General features: G+C 54.3%; 2 protein-coding genes across 2 annotated transcripts; one reads left to right on the top strand and one right to left on the bottom strand.

Moving 5' to 3' along the window:
• The first annotated feature begins 233 nt into the window (after nucleotides 1-233).
• SLC2A6 (solute carrier family 2 member 6) lies at nucleotides 234-5051 on the top strand. Its single transcript, XM_059486522.1, has 10 exons — nucleotides 234-342; nucleotides 841-1003; nucleotides 1323-1529; nucleotides 2257-2356; nucleotides 2873-3084; nucleotides 3207-3359; nucleotides 3642-3750; nucleotides 3980-4153; nucleotides 4392-4537; nucleotides 4620-5051. The coding sequence occupies exons 1-10, from the start codon at nucleotides 236-238 to the stop codon at nucleotides 4773-4775; spliced, it is 1527 nt and encodes a 508-aa protein (XP_059342505.1). The 5' UTR covers nucleotides 234-235; the 3' UTR covers nucleotides 4776-5051.
• A 230-nt stretch (nucleotides 5052-5281) lies between these two features.
• CACFD1 (calcium channel flower domain containing 1) lies at nucleotides 5282-15932 on the bottom strand. Its single transcript, XM_059486658.1, has 5 exons — nucleotides 15800-15932; nucleotides 11320-11392; nucleotides 10560-10685; nucleotides 10346-10453; nucleotides 5282-9745 (listed from the first exon to the last, which is right to left on the bottom strand). Exons 1-5 carry the CDS (start codon nucleotides 15930-15932, stop codon nucleotides 9652-9654), a joined length of 534 nt encoding a protein of 177 aa, XP_059342641.1. The 3' UTR covers nucleotides 5282-9651.
• Nucleotides 15933-17594: the final 1662 nt, after the last annotated feature.

Raw genomic sequence — 17594 nt, 5'->3', positions numbered from 1 at the left:
ACTGTCACCATCAGTGTCACCCCCTGGCTCTCCTCCTGCTGGTTTTCCGGCCCCCCCAGTTTCCTGCTGTGGGGCAGCTGGGTGTAAGCCCACGAAGCAGAGATTTCTGTGATTAGGCAACGCCAGGCAGCCTCTCCCCTTTCGTTTTCAGTGCCTCTTCTTCCTCTTCCCCTGGGCAGCCCCAGCATCCGCCCCAAGAGCAGCAGCAGCAGCAGCAGCAGCAGCAGAGCCCTGCATGGCCATGGAGAGCAGGGACCGAGAGCCCCTGGTGAGGAAAACGAGCTCCTCGTACCACACCTTCCCCGAGGGCACTGCCAGGAGGCTCGACAAGGAGTACCTGAGGTGAGGAGCAGGCTGGGCAGAGGTTGGGCTGTGCCCCCATCCCGAGGGCAGTGGGCTGGGGGCAGCTGGGAGAAGAGCTGTTCCAAATTCCTGCAATTGCTGAGCTGCTTTGGGATGGAATCTCACCTGCCCACGGTGGCTGCAGGAGCCCACTTGGCAGCCTGATGGGTTTGTGTGACTCTTACGGGGGCAAGAGGTCCTGCTGGGGGCATGGGGGCTTTGCAAGAACTTTTTCCTTGCTCTGCTGGGATGAACCAGCTGCAACTGGGTCCGTGGTGCCACCCAGCTCCAGCCTCTGCTTTTCTCGCTTTGTTGAACCCCCTGAAAGCTGCCTGGCACAGAGAGAAGCACTAGCACAGAGAAACCCCAACAGCCTGGGGCTGTGCAGAGCCATTCCCCAGGAAAATCCCTCCGTGGCTGTCACCAGAGGCTGGAGGAAGCAGGGTTTGAGTTTCTGCTGGCACCCAACACGTCCCTGTCCCTCTGTGCCTCCCCCAGGAGCCTCCACAACAAGCGGCTCTACCTGGCCGTGTTTGCCGCTGTCCTGGGCAACTTCAGCTTCGGCTTCGCCCTGGTTTATCCCTCCCCCGTCATCCCTGCCCTGGAGGCTCATCCCAGCCCTGCGCTGAGGCTGGACCAGCACACAGCGCCCTGGTTCGGGGTAAGGAGCGGGGTTATCCCGGCCAGGGTGCGGGCAGAGCCGGGGGGCGCCCGGGGGGGATGCCAGGCTCACATAGCACCCTGGTTAGGGGTAAGGAGCTGGAGAGTGGGATGGGGCAAAGCCGGGGGTGCCAGGCTTATAAAGTGCCCTGGTTATAAGGAGCTGGGGAGCAGGATGGGGCAGAGCCGTGGGGTGCCCCGAGGGATGCCAGGCTCGCACAGAAGGGGTCATAAGGAGCTGGGGATCAGGATGGAGCAGTGCCAGGGATGCCGGGGGGGATGCCAGGCTCACCCAGCCCCTCTCTCCGCATGCCCCACAGTCGGTGTTCACGCTGGGAGCGGCGGCGGGCGGGCTCAGCACGATGCTGCTCAACGACTGCCTGGGCCGCAAGCTGAGCATCATGTTCTCGGCTCTGCCCTCGGCGCTGGGGTACGCGCTGCTGGCAGGAGCCCAGGGCCTCTGGATGCTGCTGCTGGGCCGGGTGCTGACGGGCTACGCCGGCGGAGTGACCTCTGCCTCCATCCCGGTAATGTGCCAGGGGAATGCGGGGCAGAAGGGGCTGTAGATGGGTAGGGGAATGCAGGGCAGGAGGGTTGGATGGGCAGGGGGATGCAGGGCAGGAGGGTTGGATGGGCAGGGGGATGCAGGGCAGGAGGTGCTGTGGATGGGCAGGAGGTGCTGTGGATGGCAGGGGGATGCAGCAGGTGCTGTGGTGCCCTGGATGACCCGGTGATGATGCCGGGGCACCCCGCTGCTTTTCGGAGGCATCAGGGCTGTGTCTGGGCGAGCGGGGATGGGGAGGATGCAGCACCAGGGCTGGGGAGGGTGTACCCGCTGTTGGTGCTGGATTTCCTCGCCCGCAGGAAAGACAAGGCAGGTCCCCAGCCCCTGCTCCTCCCAGCAGTTATTTCCTCCCGAACAGCAGGCTCGTGTTTCACACAGAGGGGAAGGCAGGGGTTGAGTAACACCAGGGCACCTCTTTCCAGTAATGCAGCCACTGGAGCACTTCTCCCACACCGGGGGGAGGAGAGAAGCAGTGCTGCCGGCCAGGCTGTCCCTTCCTCTGGCCAGAAGCAGCAGAACCCATCAGGTCCCCACGCCGAGAGGGCAATTCCCCAGCAATTTGGGTTTCCTCTGGTCACAGGGTGTGACTGCGAGGTGACAGAGGGCAGGAGCAGTGGGTGACAAGGGGATGTTGCAGCTCTGTGAAGGGGATGTTGCAGCTCTGTGAAGTGTGTGCTGTCCCTGTGCAGGTTTACATCTCGGAGATCTCCCACCCGGGGGTCAGGGGGATGCTGGGTGCCTGTCCCCAGATCATGGCAGTGCTGGGCTCCCTCGTCCTGTACGCTCTGGGTAAGTATCTCTGTGGTGTCCCAGTGGCCAGGGCAACACTGTGGGGAGGGGGAGCTTAAAATAACCTTCTGAGCAGATGAGGGCTTGTTCCCCTCAGCAGTGCTGAGAGGGCTGGACAGGTCATTCATGCCCCTTACCCTGGTGTGTGTGCCCTGAGGAATGAATCCATAGCCTACATGGACCTGTGGCCATCACTGTGCCCACAGATCCAGGTCCTGATGAGGTTTTGCCCAGGCTCGAGGGCAGCACACAATGATATCCCTGTGCATCACCTGCCAGCACATGCCCTGGTTGCAGCAGGATCTTGCTGGATGCTCTCAGATTTGCTGGAATTTCCCCATTATATACTGCTGGAAATGCTGCTGTAATAGGAGAGAATACATTCAAAATATATTTTTTGTTATTACTGTTTTTCCTGCTGTGTTTATTAAATGAAATCATTGGGGTGCTCAGGTGGAGGCAAGGCCAGGACACCCATTCCTGAGTGGTTTTCCCCTAACTGTGCTGCTCTGGCAGGGCTGGTCCTGGACTGGCGCTGGCTGGCCGTGGCCGGGGAGGTGCCGGTGCTTGCCATGGTCCTCCTGCTCTGCTTCATGCCCAACTCGCCCCGGTTCCTGCTCTCCCAGGGCAAGGAGGAGGAGGCCCTGGGCTCCCTGTGCTGGCTGAGGGGTCAGGACACAGATTATGCCCGGGAGTACGAGCAGATCAAGGACAGCGTGAGGAAGCAGGTGAGGAAGTTCAGCATGGGCAGAAATAACATGAAAACTGCAAAATCCATGCCCTGGGCAACTCTTCTGCCAGATGGCTCCCAGAGGTTCTCACTTTGTGTTTCTGCCTTTGTGCCCCCCAGAGCCGTCGGGTTTCCTGTGCTGAGCTCAAGGACCCCTTTCTTTACAAGCCCATCCTGATTTCGGGGCTGATGAGGTTCCTGCAGCAGCTCTCGGGGGTCACCTGCATCCTCGTGTACCTGCAGCCAATATTCAAGAAAACATCTGTCATCCTGGTGAGCCCTGGGCTTCAGCTCCTGCTCGGGCTGCCTGGGCCTTCAGTGAGGGTTGCCGAATGCTCCCACTTCCCTACAGACATAAAACCCTTTTTTTAAAGGATCTGCCCTTCAAAAGGCTGAGGGAGGATGGGGAGCAGGACTGGCCCCACTGTGCTCCTCCTCTGAGTTCAGGCTCATCATCTCCAGTCTCCTACTGGGGGAACAGCCTTGGCCAAGCCCTCAGCAGCTGTAGGCACTTGTCCCTTTCCTCAGCTCAGCTTCCCCATGGGTTTTTTGCAGAAAGCGGAGTACGATGCAGCTCTGGTGGGCCTGGTGCGTCTGTCTGCAGTGGTCATCGCTGCTGTGTCCATGGACAAAGCTGGCAGGAAGATTCTCCTGTTTGTGTCAGGTGTGGCTCTCTCCACTTCTCCCACTGTGTTCTCAAGGGAAGCTCCTATTGAAGGATTTTCAGGAGCTCTGCAAGTGTGCAGGAGTGGAAATTTCAGCCCTACAGGGCTCAGGAAGAGAGGCAGGGAGGTCTCTTTCCCTTGGTGGTGCTTCAGCTCCTCAGCAGAGGCATTCCCAGGAGAGGAATCACTCACCCCTCATTCTCACTGTGCTGCTGCCTCTCTCCACAGCTGGTGTCATGTTGATCTCCAACCTGACCATGGGGCTCTACATCCACTTTGAGCCAACTTCTCACAATGGCACCGTGGCCAACACCACCCTGGCGAGTTCTGCCAACCTCCCTGCTGAGCCAACAAACTACATCACCCTCATCCCCCTCCTGGCAACCATGTTCTTCATCATGGGTAGGTGCAGAGAGCCACAGGACTGGCCACCAGCCAGGGGAGGGTGTTTCTCATCCAAGGCAGGGTGATGTGGAGCAAGGAGATTGGGGTTGGAGGGGGAAGGAAGGCAGATGTCCCTGGAAGAGCAAGAAAGGTGGCATGAGGAATGACATGAATGGGAGGCATAATGATTGCTCAGGGTTCTTCTGCACTCCTCAGTGATCTTCAAGGCCTGACCCCCTCCTCTTCTCCCCTGCAGGTTATGCCATGGGCTGGGGCCCCATCACTTGGCTGCTGATGTCGGAGATCCTCCCTCTCAAAGCCCGTGGGGTCGCCTCAGGCCTCTGTGTGCTCGTGAGCTGGCTGACAGCCTTCACCCTGACCCAGTTCTTCCTCCCAGTCGTGGTGGGTACTGCCTGGGGGTGTCCAGCAGTCCCTCCCAGCCCCTCTCTGTACCAGCTCACAGCTGCTTTCCGCTCCTTTCCAGAACTCCTTCGGCCTCGAGGTGCCCTTCCTGTTCTTCGCTGTCATCAATGCTGGGAACATCTTATTCACAGGCTGCTGTGTCCCTGAAACCAAAGGCAGGTCTCTGGAGCAGATTGAGGCCTTTTTCAGGACTGGCAGGAGGTCCTTCCTGAGGTAGGAGCTGCCCTTGCCCAGGCTGAGGGCGAAGCAAACTTGTGCTGCTGGAAGTGGAGGCTGGAGCTCCCTGTGGGACAGGAAGGGGCAGCAGTATTCACCTTGCTCTGGCTGTAGAAGCTGCCAGCTGGAACTTTACCTTCTCCTCCTGTCAACCCTTGGGATGGGAGCAGGTCACCAGCAGGGCCAGGCTGGAGATGAAGGTGTCCTGGAAGAATAACAGTGTGGGCAGGAGACTGTGGTTGCCCTTTGCTCAGCAGCCTGAGGGTCTGAGGGCTTGGCTGGAGTTGAGTTTACAGCAAAAGCTCATCGTGTAGCTGCAAGAATAAAACAGTTTTGCCTCCAACTGCAGGACTTGATTTTTTGCCTCCAACTGCATTGCCTTGATTTGCAGAGAAGGGAGGGATGGGAGAGGCAGAGCAGGACTGAGGCAAGGGGAACCACAGCAGCCTGCAGCTCCCCAGAGCAGTGTCAGGCACTCAAGGACTGTGAAAGAGGCAGAGCCAGATCTTTTGTATAAAAAGCTGCCACATTTTATTGCTCTAAAAACACACATAACACTAGAAGCCTAATGAACAAGACCAAATACAGTTCACAAAGAAAACCCAGGACAAAAGAGTGGGAACAGACAAACATCCAGCTGTAGTGCAAGTGATTCCCTGTGGGAAAGACACAGTGAGTACTGACAACACTTTGTGCTGGGGTGGGTCCTTCCCACCACACAAAGAGGGAGGTGGATGCGCCTCCACATCCATCACTTTGAGATTTCAACTGCATAGTTAGTAGCAAATCAGTCTTACCCCTTTCCTGTGTGTCCTGCAAGATTAAGAACCTTTTATAATTATTTTTAGAGCTAACCCGAGGTAAAACACGGCTGCAGGAGGTGGTTATGGCTGTGAGGAACAAATGGCCTTGCTTGGTCCAGCCTGGCTCCTCCCAGAAGGGCAGAGGCACAAGGCTGAGCTGGGACAGGATGTGCCCAAGCATTTGTCCAAGCTCCTGAGATGCACTTGGCACCCTGAGGGCTATTCCTGGGACATTCAGCCTGCTGTCCTGAGGAAGCAGGGGGTAAAACAGCATTGTCTGAGTCAGCCCTCCAGATGTGTCAGCTGCCATTCTAATCTCCTGCAGCAGGAGATGAGAAATCACCTAGGAGAAGATGTGCTTTATCACAGCATTAATTTAAAACAGCCTAGGACAGAGGGAGAGTAGTGGGCCAAAATTAAAAACACAGAAAACATTCAGTATTAAACCTACCCTTTGCTGCTGAGACCCTTTTCCAGAAAGATGTTCAGCCCTGGCTGGAACACAACTTTTTCTAAGCATGGCCTGACTACAAGAGGTCTCAAGAGCCTCTGGTTTCCAATGACTTTCTGAAGATCAGGATTTCTGGCAGCCCTGTGCTCGAGCATTCTCTTTCTCACATGGCTAGGGACCAGCTCTTGATACCTTCACTTCAGTGAAACCCTTCCCTGAAGACAGTGGATGTTTTTTTCCTGAGGAAAAAAATGACAGAGATTAATTGAGCTTCCCAGGGCTCAGCCTAAGGAGGAAATGCCCCACTAGGAAACGAGGTTGGACTCCAGCTCCTGAGAGAACCCCATGGAGGAGCATTTTCTGAGTGACCTCCTTCCTCCAGCACAGCGAGTCCCAGGGCTTTTGCTACAACATTTGGAGTGTGAGAAATCACAGTGGCTCTTTCCAGAGGTAGAATGGTGTTTTTATTCACTGCACACACAGAGAATCGATGGGTGTTACAGAGCAGCGAGCTCTGCCCTGCTCTTCATGCCCCATGGGCAGCCCCAGGGGACACAGAGCTGCCACACATGAGTGGCAGAGGCATGGAAGAGTGGCACAGTGCACAAACCTGCCCTGGTGACTGGTGTGTGACAGGCCACTGCTCCCCAGGGGTCCTTCCAGCTCAGTCCTCAGTGTGTCACCCCCTGAGCCCTCACATCATCTCCTTTCCAAGCCTGGAGAGCAGACCCTGCCCCACAGAGCCCCTCTGGATCAGCCATCCCACCTGCAAGCCCTCAGCAGGGGTTGGATTGAGCCTGTGAAACCTCCAGAGCAGGGTTTAAACCTCATTTGTCCTCACACAGCTCCAAGTACCCCGAGGGTGCCTCTAAACACAACTAACAAGCACCATGCACTGGCATTAACTACTGGGATGCTACTCTACTCTAAAGCTCTTCCTATCTCCACCAAACAGGCCCACATGGAGGTGAAACCATCCACTGATGTCACTACAGCTCTTACAAGCTAGGGTGCTGTCACCAAGCCTGTCTGGCAGCATCTGGCTTGGTTCCTGCTGCAGCAGACAGCCAAGGGTTCTCACTCCAGAGAGGACCCTGTAGGAGTCACCACCCTTGGAGCACCATCTGAGACACCTCCATGGTGGCAGCACTTCAAGCACTGTGGCCAAAGGCTCCAGCTCAGGTCTGTCAGGGGAGTCCCTGAGACCATTTTCAGCTGAGCTTTGCCACCCACTCATGGTGGCAGATTGATGCACATTTCTCCCTTGCCTCAGCCCCAGGGTCACACCCTGCTGCCACCAAACACTGTGACAGCACTGCTGGGTCTCCTGCCTCGGTGCCAAGGAGCAGAGTGGGCCCTGCAGGTGCCCTGGAGCAGCACCCACCTCCCCCAGCCACAGGGACCATGCAGGAGGAGAGGCAGATGAGGGTCCCACCAGCTCTGTGCTCCCTCAGAGCACCCTGGAAGTCTCAGCCGTTGAGCTCTGCTTTGCCTTTGGCCTCCTGACACTAAAGCTACTGCAGAACTACTCACAGAGCAAAGCTGCCACTACCAGAGACACTGACATGCATCAGTCTGCAACATTCCTCTACTAAACTACAGAACTCCCCACACCCCCCTGAAATCAAAGCCTGTGCCCATTCCTGAGGCAGGGCTCTGCCCTTGCAGCACCGGAGGTTTTTCCCTCTGGAGTATTCCTCCTGCATGGCCCCTGCATTGCATCCAGCACCAGGGATCAGCCAAGGGCTAGGAGCTCCAAACCAGCACAGCTTTGAGGGAAAAAAACCTTCCTTTATGGAAAAAACCCAGGCTGGTGGTTCCTGCTGTGCACCCCAGACAAGGGGTGTTGGAGCAATCCCAGTTCAAAGGTGGGGGAAAGGGGCTTTGCACAAAAAGGGTGCCCACATCCAGGAAATCCTGGAATCCTCACAGCTCCTGAGCTCCAGGGAAGAAGCAGCAGCTCACAGGAGCCAGCAGCTTGAGGAAGGGCAGGGTTGAGGAGAGTTTTCAGCACGGACAGACCCCTCTGACAGACAGACAGACAGCACTGAGCCTCCAGCAGCATTTCTCAGAGCACAGCACAAGCCCTCTGAACCCAAGGATTCAAACTGGGACACACAGTGCTGGTGGCTGTCCCAGTCCAGCAGTTACAGCCCAGTTTTCCTCCCTTCTCTCTCCCAGAAGAAGGGGAAAACACAGTTTGTCAAGTTTGTGGCCCAGAAAAAGACAAATGGGTCAAAGGACAACGCACTTTTTTTGAAGAATCTGAGAAACACTCTGAAGGCTGAAATTGGATTTTGCAGCAGCCAGGGCTGTCCCTGGGTTCAGAGACTCCTGGCGAAATGAGGCAGCCTGTGAAGGACAGGAAACAGAGCACTCCTTTCTCCTATATCCAGAGAAAATGAGTCCCATTAAAGAACTTAAATAGCTAGAAATAAATTATTCCCCTTTTTCCTAATGAAAACAAAAAGCAACCATATAAAAATCAAATAAATTAAAATCCCCAGGACAAACTGGGATGAGAAGAGGGGGATCTGGACTTAGTGAGCAGTTTTGTACTGCATGGTACAAAGCAAACAGAAAATGCAGTGTGAAAACCACAGAAAGAGCCTGGAATAGCAAATTAAAACATCCCAGCTGTCCACACTGAAATGGTGCAGCCTCCTCTCTGTTTGCACAGGGAAGTTGTGCCACCTTCCCATACAAAACCAGCTCAGGATTGATGCAAAAACCACAATCCCAAAGACAAAGGCTGCACCAGAGCAGAGTAGGTCCCTTGACAGAGGGATGCAGAGTCCCAGGCTCACAAGGCAGGAATGCTCCTGCTCATCAGTTACCCTCACACCAGCAAAAAATCCCACTTGGCTCAAGAAACAACATCCTTTTCAGCTGAGGTACAGGAAATATTGTTTCCCTTTTGCCCCAATAAAAGAGTGAAGCTTAAGAAAAGTGCCCTTATTAAGACAAAGTAATTAATTCTTACAATTTAAGTAAATGGCAGTCACTGCCTGTATCTGTGTCCAGAGGAAGCAGGGACTGTGCTTTGGAGGCCCTAGGATCTGCCCAGCAGCTCCGGCAGCTCCCTTGAAGAGATGGATTTTATCTTTAGATGAGTTTTTCTGGAAATCCTTTCCTGTGCAGCGATGCCTCCAGTGCTTGGTCCCATAATTAAAACAATGGAAGAAGACCAAGGTTAAGCACCAGGGGGTTTTAGGTGTTGTACCTGGGAAGGGCCATCCCAGGGAGTGTTGCTAAGACGTGGAACCTGCACTGGCAGGTCCTCTGTCTCTCCTCACCCATCCACAGGGCAGTCCAGAAAAAAAATAAAAGGTTGTGAAAGCAGCACTCAGAGAGCCAGCACCTCTGCAGGTAAAAGAAAAGAAAATATTAAAAAATAGGGGCACTGTTTGGGTTGAGAGCTGAGGAGAGAAGGAGAGACGTGCTGAGGTCTGGCTGCTGGTGTGAGGAGAGGACACAGCCTGCCCCAGCCCCTGAGATTCCCACTTGCTGCAGTGTCCAGGGACATCGTGGTGTAGCAGGGAGTGGAGAGGACAGAGGGAAGGGCAGAGCAGACTTCCACATCTTCACCATGTCCAGGAGATGCCATCCAGAGCTCGTGTCCTTCAGAGAGCCTGTCCCTCCAGGCTTCCCGTCAGCTTCTCTTCATCCATCTGCTTCTGCTGCTGGTGGATGCGGGCGTAGGAGATGGCATCTCCCCTGTGGGAGCAAGGGACAGCATGGGTGTGGCAGGGACTGTCCCAGCTGGGGCTGCCTCTCCGTGCCAAGGGATTCCAGGGGTCAAACCACACTTGCTGGCCCTCCCCAACCCCCAAAGCTGGGCCCATCCACCCAACAGCTGCAGACAGAAGAGTGGGACCCCCAGAACCCCCAAAACTCAGAGCTTCAGCAGCCCCCAGAACCTCCCCACACAGGGCACAAGGGTGGGACTCTCAGAATCCCCAAAACTCAGAGCTTCAGCAGCCCCCAGGACCTTCCCTCACAGAGCAGAAGGGTGAGACTCTCAGAACTCCCAAAATTCAAAGCTTCAGCAGCCCCCAGGGCCTTCCCTCACAGGGAAGAAGGGTGGGACCCTCAGAACCCCCAAAACTCAGAGCTTCAGCAGCCCCCATGACCTCCCCTCACAGGGCCCTGAGGTGAGGGAGATTTTCTCTGCCATGAGGGAGAACGTGGAATGATCCACGCTCACACCTCAGCACGGTTTGTGCACCAGCAAAGCAGAGCCTTAGGGAGGCAGATGGAGCAGCTCTGGAGCTCCATCTCCCCCTTTCCCTCCCCGAGCACCTGAACCTCTCTTACTTCTTTCCCAGGGCCGACATTCCGTAGAGCACGCCGGTGGCGAAGGCGATGGCATTGCCCAGGAGCGTGGTCAGCGTCAGGCTGAGTATGACGGGGAACACGGCCATGCTGCAAGACAGGGGCAGCCCTCAGAGCAGGGCCCTGCTCCCCAGGGGTTGCAGGGGTGTTTTTATCCTGGGGTGTGCCCACCATGAGCCCTCAGGAGCATCCTCACCCGCAGTAGAAAGCTGCTTTCTGCCAGGCCCGCAGCCGGTCGGCCCTGGCAGCCACGGCGTTGGCGAACTCGATGAACTGGCAGCAGAAAGGGGCCTCACACAGGAACAACACGAAGGCGTTGAACCTCCAGAGAGAGCAAACCAGAGTTAATCCTGCCATTAGGCACCAATTTGGGGGTCAGCAATGCCCCCCAGACCCACAGAGAGCAGATATTCCATGCTCTGCGCAGGTGGAGTGAATGGTGAGGCTGGGCCTCGCTCTGCTCCCCTCCTCAGTTCTTGATGATTTCCACATTTCCAAGCCCTGTTGCCCCAGATTTATTTTGGACAAGGGTATCTCGGTATTTGCTCTCCAGAGAGAGCAAGCCAGAGTTAATCCTGCTTTTAGGCACCAGACTGGGGGTCAGCAATGCCCTCCAGGCCCACAGAGAGCAGATATTCCATGCTCCGTGCAGGTGGAGGGAATGGTGAAGCTGAGCCCCGCTCTGCTCCCCCCTCAGTTCTTGATAATTTCCAAATTTCCAAGCTCTGCTACCTCAAACTTATATTGGACAAGGGTATCTAGGTATTTACCTAAAAATGCATTATGAAATAATATAAACAGAATAAACCCAACATCTCAACCTGCCTGGCAATTCCCAGAGCCTGATGGATGTTTCACTCCCATCCACTGCCCAAGCAGGGCAGCTTTGCCCCCTCAGTGGGATCTGGTTAACAATGCCTCCCTCCCAGCAGGAAAATGAAAATAAACCTGCTCACATCATCCACACGCCGGCTGCGATGTTCAGGGGGTTGATGGTGACACAGTTCCAGAGACCAGCAATGGCACAGGCTGGAAAGAAAGAGGTTTTCAGTGACCACCATGACCAACCTTGAATGCCCTTGGCCAGCACCTATGGGCACTGCAGGGCAGCACAGGATGGTGGGTGGAAAGGTCTGGTGGCCCAAAAGGAGACTGGAATGCAGGGAAGAGCCCTCCCCTGGTATCTTTTTGCTCTGAGTGCTGTTCCAACAATTATTTCCCTTGTGTAGAACAATATTTGCTTGCACGTGGAGTTCAGGATGTGCACCTGGATTTTATGTGTCAAGGTGGACAAGAAGTGCCAGCAGGTTCCACCTCTGAGCAGCACAGGGCAAGTTCAGCAGAAACATGGCTTGCACAGAGGAAAATAATAAATACAGCAGAGGTGAACACAGCTCTGCCACTCACTGCTGGTTCTGTGCAGCTTCACCAGAGGTGGGCAGAAAAAAGCCAAGTTGGGGTCTCTGGTAATACAAAAGGAAGTGAATAAAGCCCAAAATCACCCCAGTGCTCCTGGCTCTGTAACTCAGGGAGAGGAACCAGGCAGCAATGACTGAGCTGAGCTGCACCCACCTCCCTGCTGCCTCATTAAACTTGCAGAGTGTTCCTGGCACCTGATATGGGCCCTTCCCTCTGCCAGGGCCAGAGCTGGCACCAGGAACTCGAGCTCAGCTGGGAGGGCAGGAGACACACCTCAGCAAACATCATCACACTGTAAAACTCCACCTAAAATGGATTCTATAGACTTTAAAGGCTGTCTTGGGGATGATGGAGAGCAGCAGAGCCCCTCTCTGAGGATGAGACCAGCCCTGGATTGAGGATTTTGGGTGTCTGCTGAGGGGATCCCTGAGCAGAGCTGCTGTGAGCAGCCTTGACCTTCAAAAGCCTGGCACATGCTTGCAAGGTTTCTTTTAAGCAGTTGCTGCTGAATCCTCAAAGTTCCTTTAAAAATAGTTATCCTTGTTTACCAAGCTGGGAAGCAGAATTGCAGGCAGTGACAGGACACATTGAAGGTCATCCCATGAGCAAATGACCTCCTGGTCTTAGGAAATACCAAAAAACATTATTTTTTAACACTTCCTAGAACTAAGCCCACAGGACCCAAAATCTTTTGGAGAGTCCTGCAAGAACAAGATCAGCTAGCAGAGGGGATATTCCAGAGGTTGTGCTAACGTCTGTGCTCCAAGGGCACTTCTCACCCTCCCATGCCACAGGTTCCACTGTCACTGTCCCCAGGGGAAACTGAGGCACGGGGGTGAGGTGATCTGTTCATGGTCACAGGTGCAAACAGCTGGAGAGGAGCAATGGCAAATAGGATTCCAGCAGAGCACAGAGGTTCAGGCAGTTCCCAGCAGGTCTCCACCACACAACAAACCAAGAGAAGCAGAATGTTCTTTTCCAAGCAAGTTTCCAGGGGTTGTTTTGCCAGGTTTCTGGTTTGGTTTTGTCCCCAAACACTCCAAAACAACCCTGCAGCACCGTGTCCCTGCAGCACTCCTGGCTCAGCAACCAGCCTGGTTGGCAGAGGACTAATGACCCAGGAAGCAGAGCTGAGCAAGCCCCACGTCAGCAGGAGCAGCAGGAAAGGAGTCAAAGGTTTGGGATCACAGGAGCACTGCCCCCAGAGCTGCTGCCAACAGCCACAGGACAACTCAAGTGACCTTGGGTCTCCTTTGCAGAGCTGCTTGTCCCACACAGCCTGGTACATCCTTGTCCCACCAGGGCAGGAGCTGATTCCAACCCTGCCAAGCCAAAAATTTGTTTTTAAAATGTTTTCTTTTCAAACAGAGGCCTCACAACAGGGTTAAAACACAGATAATGCTCCGTGGCACGTAAGCTATGGGAGACAGACAGTTCTGCCATTTGTTTAACTGCTGTCCCATCTCGAATCTCTGAGGAAGCACAAATAACTGGGAGTTAAATGAGGGGGGAAGGACACCCTTCCCTACAAAGGCTCTATTCATTTCCAGCAGCTGGTCACTGTCCTCAACACAAGCCTATTTTTGCTCCTGGAGTGTTTTACAAAAGCCACAGACTCTCCTCGTCCCATTACAAACAGGAACACAAGGAGAGAAGGGACTTGGCCAAGGTCACCAAGCCAGCATGTGCAGGAGCCAGAAAGGGATCCTGAACCTTGTCTGTCTGGTTCTTGCTCCAGCCCTTGGATTTTTCTGGCTGCAGCAAGCTGTGGCTGCAGGTGTTTGCATGTGGCAGATGTTGCCTGCTGGTCTCACCTCTGCTAACAAAGTTTCTCTTCCTTTCTTAGGGAATTTTTCCTTCTGTAAGAAACAATCCAGCCCTGTAGCAGCATTACAATCCAGTTGCTCACAAAACTTATAAATTAGTTCTGTTTTTTCACAGCGAGCTCTGAGAACAACAGCAAACTCCAGCCTTGCTGGTTTATTCATCACCTCTTCTCCAAACCATCCACCTTCAACAAGGTGGTGCTGAACAAGCAGCATTTTGAAGAGGAGTGTTGGTAGCACAGGGCACTGGTTGTTTTTTCCACAATCACCCCTTTCCCTGTTCATAAGGAGAGTTTGTGCCTCATTCTCTGCCTGATAAAGAGACAGGGCTCCAGAGCCAGCTGTCACTCCCCAAATCTTTGGCAAACCCTGTTAAGAACCTGGCTCTTCTTCCAAAAGCTTCTCCCAGACTCACCCAAAGACATAAAACTCTCATCTTTCCTGTAAAAACAAGCCACGAGGTCGCAGATCTGTGAACAAAAGGTTGGGAAAATAATCCAAGTATAATTCAGCTGCTTTGAAACACAAAGACGGAGAAGGAAAAAGAAGAAATTTGCACTTTCAAGCCACTCACGAGCTGCTGTAGCACGAGGCTGGCAGTGCCACCAGCGTGACCCACCAGCTCTTCACCCTCCATCCACATCACCCTGAGCTCTGCATGGAATAAGACTGCAGGAACAGTGCTGAGGCTCCTGCTACAGCCACAGCCCGTGGGAAAGAAGCTGCTCCTCTGAACCCCCACCTGGGACCTGCTCCACAGACACTTCCCAGCTGGTTCTCCTGGCTGCTGGCCGGGCCAGGAGTGCGGGGGCCTCCGGCAGGGCACGGGGTGTGCAGAGCAGTCCCACCAAATCCTGTCACACCTCCAGCATTTCAGCACCTAGCACATGGAACGGGGAGAGCAGCTCATGTTTTACCAGCCTGGCTAAAAAGGGCTTAGAGGAGACTGCCCAGTGATACCACAGGGTGCAAATGTCAGCCCCAAAAACATGGTGGGGTTGTGCAGCCCAGCCCCAAGGCAAAAGGCAGGCAGGGGGAGAAGGTGATCAGACACAAAGCTCCAGCTGATGGAATAAATCAGGGCTGATTGCACTGGCTGAGAAACCTTCTTGTTTAACTTGAAGTCATGGACCTGAAGCAGGAGAAATTCTCCATCCTGTGCTCTGCAGGAGATCAGACTAAGCGGTCATAACAGTCCCTCCTGCTTTTAAGAGCTATTAATCTCTCCACAGAACGTAGCAAAACAGCACTCCAGGACAGGCTGATTTCTGGCAAACTTGCTGAGACTCTTTCCCTGGGAAAATTTTTTGCAGCAGCAGGTAATTCTGAGCTCAGCCAACTCACTCTGCGTCTGCAGCTCCGTTCTCTGTGTCCTACCAAAGCCCTTAAAAGCAAACAGCCAAACCCAAACCATTCTTCACCTTCAGCAAAACTCATGGGCAGGCCTTCTGCAATCAGCAACAGGAGCAATGGGAAACATGCTCTGACAGTCAGGATGGAGGGAAAAAAACCAAGTTGTAGGAACATATAAACACCCAAAATCAAACAGGATAAACCAAACCCTGTGGCCATTCTTCCAGCCCTGACCTGACCCCATGAGCCTGATGCTCATTGTAAAACCATCTAAATTGCCTGCCAGGCACCAGGGCTCAGCTGCTGCTCCCATCACTGCCAGGGAGTGCCACATCCAAAAAGAACCTCAGGGATTTGCAGATTGCCTTGTGACGTCCTGCTGTGGGTGCCAAAGTTCAGCAGGGTCAGTGAGCACAGAGCACATCCCTGGTGGGCTCAGTGGGCACAGGGCACATCCCTGGTGGGCTCAGTGGGCACAGAGCCCATCCCTGGTGGGCTCAGTGGGCATCTAGCACATCCCTGGTGGGCTCAGTGAGCACAGAGCCCATCCCTGGTGGGCTCAGTGGGCACCCAGCACATCCCTGGTGGGCTCAGTGGGCAGAGCCCATCCCTCATGAGCAGCTGAGCCCACCCTACTGCAGGCACAGCCACCGCTCTCCCTTCTGCCCCAAACACAGCAAACCAGCACCAGAGCTGGCACAACCCATCACCCCAATACCCCTTCATGGCACAGCCAACATGACCCCCAAAATGGGGTCAGGACCCCAAAACGGGGTCAGGACCCCAACAGGAGCTCTGTCATGCAGGAGGGGGCACACAGAGGGGAGGGGATACTCACACATGCCCCCGATGACCCCGGCAATCCTGCAGAGCCACCTGTACCACCAGGTCATGCCCTCATCGGCCGCTGCTGCCTCGGGGGCTTCTGCTGCTGCCGCTGCTGCTGGGAGCTGCTCATCCTGCGAGCTCATCTCCCCCCGCTGCCGGGGGCTCCTGCTGCCCACCTGAGCCCCCAGGTGTCACCCCCTGGTGCAGCCAGCCCCGGGGACAGCCCCTACAGGCAGGCCTGGGCCTGTGCCCGTGTCCCCATGCAGGGCTGGCCCCCCAGGGCTGACAATGGAGGCTGGCTGGCTGCAGAGCGGTGATGCCAGCGGGCCTGGAGCTGCTCCACGGCGGCTCGAGCTGCATTGTGGGTCCCCCCCGGCAGCAGGCAGGGCTTTGCCTTTGATGTCACTGCATTAAAAGGCTGTGGGCAGAGCTCTGCTGCTCATATTCATCAGCACAGGCACGGCCAGCACCTCACTCCAGCTCTGGGTGCCCCCGGGAAAAACTGGGTGTTGTTATCCAGGCAAGGCAGTGTTTGCTGCTCCAGAAAGGGAAACAGGAATGCTCTGTTTTCCAGAAAGGGAAACAGGAATCCTTCCCACTGACGGGAACTGAACGCTGTTGCAAAATCCTGCTCTCCAGATAAGAGGGTTGCACTCCCCCTTATCTGACTGGAATTAGGTTTTCTCCCTAAAAATGGGAGCACAAATAGCACTTTGCAAGCAGATGCCCCAGCTGGCAAGCTGGTGTTGTCCAAATGGGACAGGGGAACACCCTGAACTCTCCTAAGTGATGAAGGCAACAGCTGCATTTTGTGCAGATGAACGTGGAACACAAGCAGAGCCCAGCTCTGCTCAGTCGATCTGGAACAGTAAATAGCAGTGAGACTTGGGATCCAGAGCAGAGTGGGAAGACAGATCCCATCTGCTAAAAGGTTACAAAAAAGGGATTAAGGAAAGGATGTCTTTTCATTACCATCTCCTGTCAGACAGGAAATGAAGGCCCAGGGCCTGCATCACCCACGCACTGCAGAGGGATAGCTGATGTATCCAGCTCCTCGAGGATCTCACTTCAGGAATCTATTTTCTGGCTCCTCCAGGAATGGAACATAAATCTGGAGGCTGGCAAGCAAAAAACTCCAGGTTTAACCAGCAAAAAAACAGCTATTAATTAAGGAGAGTATTTGTGGTTGTAGAAGGATGTCAGAGAATCCAACTGAGAGAAAGCAGAAGCAGGGTTAAAACTGCCCAGGCAGAACCATTTATTGCATCCAGCATGAAGAGCAAGTGCAGATGTGTCCAGCCAGGCTCCAGGTGCAGAAAAGACACTTTAGGCAGTATATTGTGATTTTGAGGAGGATGACAGATTTGGACCAAAGCACAGCGCAATGTTCAAGATACTGAAAAAAAGAAATAACCTAAAAAAATCATTTAAATGAAACTTGTGTATTTGCCACTGCTCTAAAATCCCTCTTCCTGCCACAGCTTGTCCATGCAGCCTCAACCACAGTTCTTGTCAAATGAAGATACAGATTGATCTGTTCTTATCTGAGTAAATCAGACCCAGCATCAAACCTGGCATTAATTCTTTTATTTTCTCACAGAAAAGAAGAGGTGGTATTCACTGTCAGATATCCAACAGCAGAACCACAGAAAGGGTGGCTGGGGAGGGACTCAGGATGTCATTTAGTCCTCCCACATAAGGCCAGCTGGCAGCAGGGCTTGCCCAGCAGTGCCTCAGTTCAGCCAATTTCTGAAAACATTCAAGCTTTGAGTGACCTGTCCTAGGGTGGCACTGCCCACCCCACA

The sequence above is a fragment of the Ammospiza nelsoni genome, chromosome 20 (assembly GCF_027579445.1).
Source record: "Ammospiza nelsoni isolate bAmmNel1 chromosome 20, bAmmNel1.pri, whole genome shotgun sequence".
Classification (NCBI taxonomy): domain Eukaryota; kingdom Metazoa; phylum Chordata; class Aves; order Passeriformes; family Passerellidae; genus Ammospiza; species Ammospiza nelsoni.
This window is presented reverse-complemented; position numbering and strand designations above follow the sequence as displayed.

Excerpts from the sequence above, each read along its gene's own strand:
- SLC2A6 (XM_059486522.1), top strand. The coding sequence starts at position 236 with ATGGCCATGGAGAGCAGGGACCGAGAGCCCCTGGTGAGGAAAACGAGC. Across the intron at positions 343-840 it reads CTCGACAAGGAGTACCTGAG|GAGCCTCCACAACAAGCGGC; the intron begins GTGAGGAGCAGG and ends TGCCTCCCCCAG. Across the intron at positions 1,530-2,256 it reads TGACCTCTGCCTCCATCCCG|GTTTACATCTCGGAGATCTC; the intron begins GTAATGTGCCAG and ends GTCCCTGTGCAG.
- CACFD1 (XM_059486658.1), bottom strand. The coding sequence starts at position 15,932 with ATGAGCTCGCAGGATGAGCAGCTCCCAGCAGCAGCGGCAGCAGCAGAA. Across the intron at positions 11,393-15,799 it reads CGGGGTCATCGGGGGCATGT|CCTGTGCCATTGCTGGTCTC; the intron begins GTGAGTATCCCC and ends CTTTCTTTCCAG. Across the intron at positions 10,454-10,559 it reads AAAGCAGCTTTCTACTGCGG|CATGGCCGTGTTCCCCGTCA; the intron begins GTGAGGATGCTC and ends CCTGTCTTGCAG.